Below are 9,196 nucleotides of genomic sequence, written 5' to 3' on the forward strand. Positions count from 1 at the left end.
GGCGGGACGTTGACGTCAGCTCGGCAGCCGCCCTCTGGGCCGGACTCCGCCCCGGGGGCGTGGCCTGCGGGACGTCAAATGTACGCGCCGTCGCCTCCGCCCCGTCGCGCGTCGGCCCTGGGGACTGGTGTTTCCCTACAGCTACCATGAGCAAGCGGAACCAGGTGTCCTACGTGAAGCCGGCCGAGCCGGCGTTCCTGTCCCGCTTCAAGCAGCGGATCGGCTACCAGGAAGGACCTACGGTAGAGACCAAGGTGAGCCCCGGCCGCGCGCCCGCCCCGGCCGGCCTCTGCCTTACCTGGGAGGCCGGGCCCACAGCTCGCTCCTCTCCTCCGCCCCCGGCCCCCTATTCGGGTGGACGTCCGACCCCAGGCTGGGCCTCTTCAAACAGCTACATCCTCGTGCCCCAGGAAGCACTGTTCTTAAGAATGACCTGACGTAGGTAAAGCGCTTCGTCTTCGAGAGATGGCTGAGAAAGATCACTTTCCTGTCTCTTCTTTCTCACTTGCGGATCTCAAAACCTGTGAGCTTAGACGGGTGCGAGATAGCGCCGCCCTGTTTCCCAGATGAACGGAGGCCACTTGATCAAATGCCCCCACGTCCTAAGACGGGACTCTGGGACCCCTTTGGAGGACGGTCCTGGATCTTTTTTGGAATGTTTTGTTGTCACGCACAAAAAAGTGTTAAAAAATAAGAGTAGGTAGAAGCCTTAAATATCCTGGCCTGAATAGGAGAAACTTCAGAAAGAACCGCAACTGACTAGGTTAGGATTGATGGGATGGGAACCCAGTGGAAATCAAGTTCTGGGCCTCCACAGGCTTCCACTGGAACTGGTTCACACCAAGACCTGCCCTCTCATTAGGAACAGACTAGTATGTTTAGAGGATGTGTGGAGGAGCGGTTAGTACTTGCTAAAGATCGGCTGCCTTCAGTTCAGTTTGAACTCACTGACAGAGACAAGACTGACCTGAAATTATGCAGTACAATGAGCCTGTGCCAGACCTTGAGAAGAAAGAGATGGATCCTCAAAATGTCTTTCCTGCCTCATCTCTGCTTTCACAGGCCACTGCCTCTCCGCAGCCCTTCAAAGCTCCTGAAACAGTGACTCCTCCTCTTTGGCTTACCCATATCTCATATATAATGCTCATTTTTTTATTGCAGCTGCTTGTTCTTCTTTTGTACGTATCCACCGCTAGACCCAACTCTCTAAGCATCTGTTGTATTTTTAAAGATCTACCGCGGCGGCCATTGGAGGGTGAACCAACGGCAAAAGGAAGACCTTTCTCTCTGTCTCTCTCTCTCACTGTCCACTCTGCCTGTAAAAAAAAAAATAAAATAAAAAAATTAAAAAAAATAAAAAAAAAATAAAGATTTACTTATGTGAAAGCCAGAGTTACAGAGAGAAGGAGTGGCAGAGAGATCTGTTGGTTTACTCCCCACATGGCTGTAACTAAGTTTGGAGCCTGGAACTCCATCCAGGGTCTCCCACATGGCTGGTAGGAGCCCAAGCACTTGGGATACCTTCCACTGCTTTCCCAGGCACATTAGCAGGGAGCTGGATTGAAGGTCAAGAAGCCAGGACTCAAACCACTCTTATGGGATACCAGCATTATAGACAGTGGCTTACTCCACTGTGCCACGGTGCCTGCCGTCTCTAAGCATCTTAGTCTGTGTTCCCAGGACCCTAACAACACAAGATGTGGGCACTGAGCAGCTGTGTTGGGTGGGATGACTGTGCTTGTCATCAGATGAAGCCTCACGGAAGGGTCATTAGGTTGAGTCTTGAACACAGGTCAGCAGGTAGAGCTGGAGATGAATCATGGGCTCTGTAGAAATGACAGAGGAGGGCTGGCACCGTGGTGTAAGTGGGTAAGGCCACTGCCTCAGTGCCAGCATCCCATATGGGTGGTGGTTCGAGTTCCAGCTCCACTTCCGATCCAGTGCTCTGCTATGGCCTGGGAAAGCAGTGGAAGATGGCCCATGCTTGGGCCCCTGCACCCACATGGGAGACCCAGAAGAAGCTCCTGGCTCCTGGCTTCGGATGGGCGCAGCTCTGGCCATTGCAGCCAACTGGGGAGTGAACCAGCAGATGGAAGACCTCTCTCTCTGTCTCTGCCTCTCCTTTTCTGTGTAACTCTGACTTTCAAATAAACAAATAAATCTTTTAAAAAAATCAGAATGAACCAAATCAAGACTAAAGTGAATGCCCTTTGTTGATAGGAGGAATAAGGAGCATTGTAGCAGAGGACATTTTAAGGAAGCTTTCCTGTGTGTTTTTTCTATTAAAGCTTTCACTTTCTCAAAACATTCTTACAATATGCAGATATTATCACTTTTTGACCTTCCAGGAAGTCAACAAGCAGAAATCCTTGAGCATCCAAACACCTGTTGCCTTCACTTTGAATACAGCCGTTTTTGGCACCCATTGAGCAGAAAAGTTGGCTCCACTTTTATTTATTTAAGTCTTGAAATGTCCATAGCATTGGTTACTCTGCTCTTAACCATGCTCCTTTCCAGTAAGGCACAAACAAGGTCATTTTTTCCCTGCAGACTGATGTGGGTGGTCTGCCACTGTGGGCTTCGTTTTCCACATCATCTTGTCACTTTCTGCAAACAACGTACCCGTTTGTCAGCTGCTGATTTCTTGGGGGTTTTATTCCTATAAACTTTTTGTAAAGCATCAGTGATTTCAGCACTCTTCTATCCAAGCTCCAACACAGACTGGATGTTTGTTCTTGCTTCACTTTTGGTGGAACTCATATTGCTGACAGGTGTCTTTTCAAATAGATGGCTTGTCCCTAGTGCCTCAGACTGGATCCTGTTCAGACATGCTGTAACAACTTAGCACACATTTAGTTTCGTGCAAAAATCTTTAAATTCCATGCATACTTTTTTTCAGAAGACATATTTTCCATGAACTCTTTGAAGATGCCCCTTCCACACACCTGGAACACAGCGGAAGGAGATCTCCCAGCTAAAACTGGCAGGAGGGAGAAGGGAGGAAGGTTATCTTTCACCTGCTGCTTTTTGTATTCTGGTGATGGTTTACATTTTCTGTCTAACTTTCAAATAGAGGGAGGTGAAAAGTGATGAGGAGCGAACAGAACCAACGTGGCTTGGTGCTGCCCTGAGTAAGCGAGGAAAGACCACAGTGCCCAAAGCGGAGGTCCTGACACTAGTGAGGACACACAGGGGCCCTGCTCAGATGAAATGATTCTGCACAGGCTCCCCAGAGTGCTGCCAAGTAGACCTGTTCCCAGTGTGGTTAAGTCAGGCTTTGGCGTTCCTTCCTGCACACTGTCTCTGTTTTCCCCCAGAGAATCCAGCCACAGCTCCCTGAGGAAGATGGTGAGCACAGTGACAAAGAAGATGAACAGCCCCAAGTGGTGGTTTTAAAAAAGGGACACCTGTCAGCTGAAGAAGTCATGAAGATTAAAGCGGAAATAAAGGCTGCCAAAGCAGGTTTGTCTGAAAGCAATCTTTTTTCTTTTGTTAAACAAGTTCAGAAACCAGGAATGTGAAATTGCTGTAGTTGATCTAATAGTGTGGGACATTTGAGAGAGACGGTCTGTGATTCAAGGCTTGGCTTTTTAAGTCACCAGACGTGTAAATTTGAACAAGTTATTTCCTCTCTCATCAGAGAAAGGGGGACAATAACTGTACTTACCTTATTAGGTTATGAAGATTAAGTGAATTTAGGTAAAATCCTATTTTTATTTTAGTATTTTTTAAACTTTATTTGAAAGGTTGACACATGCGCACACAGAGATCTTCCATCTGCTAGTTCACTCCCCTAGTGCCTGCACCAGCCAGCGCTGAGCCAGACTGGAAGCAGCAGCTGACTGAGTCTCCCACATGGGTCGTTACTCGCTGCCTCCTGCGGTGTACATTAGCATGTAGCCGGAACCAGAAGCAGAGCCAGTACGCATACCCAAGTACTTGGATATGGGATGTGGCTATCCCAAGCAGCATCTTAACTACTGTGCCAAACACCTGCCCCAGCATCCTGTTTCTAAAAAATGGTAGTGAGGTTTATGAATCAGTCAACAAAAGTCTATTTAATTTGTGCTTAAAGTGTGGTATGCTATATGGTATATTTTTCATTATTCCTAAACATTTATTATACTGCATCAGGGGAAAATGCTGTCATTAGAACCCGTTTGTACAGAGCTGGCAGTGTTATGGAATACTTCAGGGAGTTTGTGTTGAGTGACTGCGTGTCTGGGCAGGTAGCTAGAGGCAGACAAAATCAGCCTGAACGGACTCAAGGACATCTTTCCGTACAGTAGGAGATTTTATTGCTATTTGACTCTGAAACAGAGACGAGAAGTTTTTTTACTTTGTTTTTTGCTCAGATGAAGAACCACCTCCAGCCGATGGGAAAATTATGTATCGAAAACCAGTTAAGCGTCCCTCAGATGAAAAATATTCAGGTTTAACAGCAAGCTCCAAAAAGAAGAAGACAAATGAAGATGAAGTCAATAAGCAGGACTCAGTTAAAAAGAACTCACAGAAGCAAATAAAAAACAGTAGCCTCCTTTCTTTTGGCAATGAAGATGAAGATGAGTAAACATTTTGAGCTCAGACTCCTTTGAAAGTATGAGGTGCTTTTCAGATAACTTTCTCCTATTACAAAGATACTATATGTTCATTCTAGAAAATACAGGAAAAACTAGTAAAATGAAAACTAAGTCCATCCATTAATACACCTCTGCCTTGAAATGCCAGCTCTGCGGAAGTTAACTCCTGTTAATGTTTTGTTATTCCCCATATGTGGGTGTCTTTATATGTAAATTATATTTTTGAAACATATTTGATGTTGTATTATGAACATTCTCCTACTTCTCATTTAACATTACATTGTGAGCATTTTCAAAATGTAAATTCAAGGGGCTGGCATTGTGGCATAGCAGGTAAAGTGGTGCACCACCTGTGACGCCAGCATCCCAGATGGGTGCGGGATCCTGTTCCAGCTGCTCCACGCTGATCTAGCTCTCTGCTGAAGGCCTGGAAAAAGCAGCAGAAGATGGCCTGAGTGTTTGGGCCCCTGCCACCTTGTAGAAGACGTGGATAAAGCTCCTGGCTCCTGGCTTCGGCCTGGCCTTGTCCTGGTCGTTATGGCCAACTGGGGAGTGAACCAGTGGATGGAAGATCTCTGTATCTCCCTCTCTCTTTGTAACTCTTTCAAATAAGTACATCTTTAAAAATGTATATTATGGCCGGTGCCGTGGCTCAACAGGCTAATCCTCTGCCTTGCGGCACCGGCACACCAGGTTCTAGTCCCAGTCGGGGCGCCGGATTCTGTCCCCGTTGCCCCTCTTCCAAGTCAACTCTCTGCTGTGGCCCAGGAGTGCAGTGGAGGGCGGCCATTGGAGGGTGAACCAACGGCAAAGGAAGACCTTTCTCTCTGTCTCTCTCTCTCTCACTATCCACTCTGCCTGTCAAAAATTAAAAATAAAAAAAAAGTATATTAAAAATTACATTTTGTCATGTCAGTAAATTTCAAAACCCTGACATTAATAGTTAGAGAATTTCATAAACAGCTTCCCTATTGTATGCTCCTCATTAGTGGAGCTCCACTGTGGGTTGGGGAGATGATTTTATGTGCCTGGTTAAGAAGACCTCCCCCAGCTCCTACCAAGTGCGCTGTGTGCCTCTGCTTCATAAAGCTCCTGGGGGTGTACACACAGGACTGGCCTGGCAAGCATGAGCCTTTCCCTCGGCCTCTATCCTGTCTGGAGTACAGACATGGGTATGTCTGATGATTTCCTTAGAGTGAACTGCTAGAAGTTAAACTACTGGGTCAAATTTAAATATTTGTATAGCTGTTGATATTTATTCCCATATTGCTTTCAGAGAATTTTGCTGTTACTCTCTTATGCACTATCTGTAAGAGCCCACTTCGTATCCATGTTAGTAGTGCACTAGTCTTGTTGGTGCCAGGCTTTCAAGTTTGGTGAATTGGATAAACTGAGAGTAGCATTTCACATAGTTAAACTGCTCTACCAGGAGAGACTGAACTCTTTCCTACATTAATACACCATTTTATGTTTCTTTCTTTTTTTTTTTTTTTAAGATACTCTTTCCTACATTAATGAAAGAGAGAGAGGTCTTCCATCTACTGGTTCACTCCCCAAATGGCTGCAGTGACTGGACTGGGACAGGCCAAAACCAGGAGCCAGGAGCCTCTTCTGGGTCTCCCAGGAGTTTGTAGGGGCCCAAGGGCTTGGGCCATCTTCCACTGCTTTCCCAGGCCATGGCAGAGAGCTGGATCAGAAGTGGAGCAGCCAGGACTCAAACCAGCACCCATATGGGATGCCAGCACTGTAGGTGGCAGCTTTACCTGCTATGCCACAGCACCAGCTCCATTATATTTCTTTTTTTAATTAACTTCTTGGTCATTTTCTACCATCATAGTCCTTATTTTCTTACTAATTTGTAACTTATGTAATCTATCAATCTTTCGTTCTGGCTCTCAGCCACTTTGTCAAATAAAGAATACTTTTTTTTTTACATTTTAAACTTTATTCCACTTAGAATTATTTTTCCTCAAATCATCAATTGTCCTAGAACCATATCTATTCCTCATTTATTTGAAAGACATTAGAATGCAGGATTGGGGTTTTGGGGTAAAGAAGGGAGGGAAGCCTTATAAAGCCTGAGCCATTCCTTATGATTCCTCAAGACCCTGATTAATCCTAACAATTCTCATTAATAATCAACCGAAACTGGAGGCTTGTTACGATCCCATCCTTCACTGGCTACATCCATCTGAAGTTAAGAGTCTCAGAGCATCCTATCATGAATTTAGTGCCCCCATCTCTACTTTAGGTACCTGATGTAAAGAATACCCAAAAGTGGTACACGTCAGGACAGCGCCATGGTGTAGTAGGCTAAACCTCCACCTGCAGCGCCAGCATCCCATATGGCCACTGGTTCGAGTCCCAGCTGCTCCTCTTCTGATCCAGCTCTCTGCTATGGCCTTGGAAAGCAGCAGAAGATGGCCCAAGTCCTTGAGCCCCTGCATCCACATGGGAGACCTGGAAGAAGCTCCTAGCTCCTGGCTTCAGATTGGCCCACCTCCGGCCGTTGGGGCCATTTGGGGAGTGAACCAGCAGATGGAAGACCCTTCTGTCTCTCCTTCTTTCTCTCTGTAACTCTACCTCTCAAATAAATAAAAGCTTAAAAAATGTGCTGCATGTGGGTCCAGAGTCCATCTACATCACACCATCCTGAATTCATGCTGCAATACTGTCTTTAATGTATGCTCACTTGTTATGTAAGCCAGAGGTCCTCCTTGCCCCATCTGGTCATTGCTACATCCATTCTTGTCAAATTATACTGCTTTAATTACTGTAAATTGTTATGTCTCTGTCTGGAGATGGCAATCTTGAAGGCATGGACATTGTCTCATTCATCACCATGTCCACCTTCAGGACCCACAACAGTAGCTGGTATATTAAACATAATAAATACACTTAGAATGGATGAGAGTGTGTTCTCTAAATTCCCTTTTACAGACCAGCAGTTCTCAACGTGTGCACTCTGGACCGGCAGCTTCAGAACCCTCTGGGAACCTCAAACACATATTCATGAACCTTGCCTACTGAGGATTGGGCCCAGCTCAGCAATTTCTAGCAAGTCTGCAGGTGGTTATGATGTTTGTTCAAGTTTGAGACCCTTTAGTAAAGACTACTGGAACTGCAATAAAATGAAAAATTCAGACATTATGAAAAACATTGTATTCAAAACTTACATCTTGAAATACATCGTACTGATGAAGCCTTTCCTGCAGGCGCTATTTCTAACAATGTAACTATAAGAGCTATCCATCAGGAAACAAGTCTTACAATGAAAGGCCAACACCACAATACGGTGGGATGTGAGATGTGCTGAGCATCATTTAGGAAACTGCTCTCCAAGAACAGTCCTGGTGGCTGCAGAATCTGTTTTGCTGAGTGAGGTGAGTTTCGTACGAGAGAGAGTGGACAGGCCTCTGGGCTCACATTACTTTTAAGCAAAGGAATAGGTACTTGAAGCAGGTGGGTTGCAAGGATGCTACATTATTGGCTTGCCTATTAGTTAGCTTTTCATTACCATAGCAAATCCCTCAGAAGCTACTTATGAAAACAGTTTATTTTGGTTCATGGCTGGGAGGGTCACATTCCAAGATGAGATAGCTGCCATCTGTCTGGTCTGATGACAGGGTTAGACAGCAATGGTAGAATGCATGCAGAGGAAGGATCAGGAAGCAGAGAGCAGCTGGGCCTGGCTCAGGCTTATATGATCAACTCTCTGAGGGCACACCCCCAGTGACCTAAAGACTTCCCACTGGGCCCACTTCCTGGACACCAATAATTGGATCAAGTCCACACCCTTAGTCCATTAACAGAAGACTAGGGGAATCACGCTTTCAATGTGTAGGCCTTTGGGAGACACCCACACGAATATTCAAGCTATTGCACCTGCCTAGCCTAGGCCTGGGTCAGCTCTGTTCAGATCCACTCCTGACAAACATGGGGACCATGGAGCCCATGGGATATAAGGTTTGTTTCTTCTTCCAGTTTCCAGGATTCTAGGAGAGGAGTGTTGGAACTGAGCTAGGCAGCTAGAACTCCCCTGGAGATACAAGAACAATGCAGGAGTAGAGCCCAGCACGTCCACAGCTGCTCAGCTACCTGAATCCTGGGGCGGAGTGTTCTTGTGTTCACCACTGTCCTCCTTCTCATACCCCCAAACCTGAAGAAAAATATGCATGATAAAATAAACTGCACAACTATCCCATAATACTCCTAGGGCTAAGAGGCACAGCCAAACTCTGAAACTCCAGACGATGCTGCCGCCTTGAACACTATACATGATTTCATATTACCTTTTCCCCCAAACACACAAAAATGGGTTTTGTGTTCATTTAGGTGCTGTTTCTACTGTTACTTCTTTCAGATGCCTCACCATCCTGGTCCCTTTAGCTTATACCACATGCCAGCCTCCCAGGTGAACTATCAGCAGGGAGTTGTGGGATGCCCCAGCAGGGCTAAGAACAGTATCTGTCCCCTAGGATCTTAAGAGTTCTTAGGAGCTAACCTGACTTATGATCAGTCACTGGAATCCCAGGATGAAGTGACTCACCTCCTTTCTCAATGAACGAGTCTTTGCTATGATTTGGATATTAGTTTGGGTGTCCACCAAAGGCCTA

At 45.9% G+C, this 9,196-nt stretch overlaps 1 protein-coding gene across 2 annotated transcripts; it reads left to right on the forward strand.

The window, feature by feature from the left end:
• The first annotated feature begins 79 nt into the window (after positions 1-79).
• KIAA1143 (KIAA1143 ortholog) lies at positions 80-8,055 on the forward strand. Of its 2 annotated transcripts, none has more exons than XM_062200703.1 (3): positions 80-254; positions 3,318-3,462; positions 7,521-8,055. In XM_062200703.1, the coding sequence occupies exons 1-3, from the start codon at positions 147-149 to the stop codon at positions 7,814-7,816; spliced, it is 549 nt and encodes a 182-aa protein (XP_062056687.1). In that variant the 5' UTR covers positions 80-146; the 3' UTR covers positions 7,817-8,055. The 2 variants fall into 2 exon arrangements, with proteins under 2 accessions (XP_062056687.1, XP_062056688.1); XM_062200704.1 differs by lacking the exon at positions 7,521-8,055 and adding an exon at positions 4,356-7,497 and having other exon boundaries at positions 81-254.
• Positions 8,056-9,196: the final 1,141 nt, after the last annotated feature.

This window comes from Lepus europaeus, chromosome 9 (genome assembly GCF_033115175.1).
Source record: "Lepus europaeus isolate LE1 chromosome 9, mLepTim1.pri, whole genome shotgun sequence".
NCBI lineage: Eukaryota > Metazoa > Chordata > Mammalia > Lagomorpha > Leporidae > Lepus > Lepus europaeus.

Bases quoted from the DNA above. Each gene is read 5' to 3' on its own strand.
- KIAA1143 (XM_062200703.1), top strand. From the start codon at position 147: ATGAGCAAGCGGAACCAGGTGTCCTACGTGAAGCCGGCCGAGCCGGCG. The intron at 255-3,317 runs GTGAGCCCCGGC...GTTTTCCCCCAG, and splicing joins GACCTACGGTAGAGACCAAG to AGAATCCAGCCACAGCTCCC. The intron at 3,463-7,520 runs GTTTGTCTGAAA...TCCCTTTTACAG, and splicing joins AATAAAGGCTGCCAAAGCAG to ACCAGCAGTTCTCAACGTGT.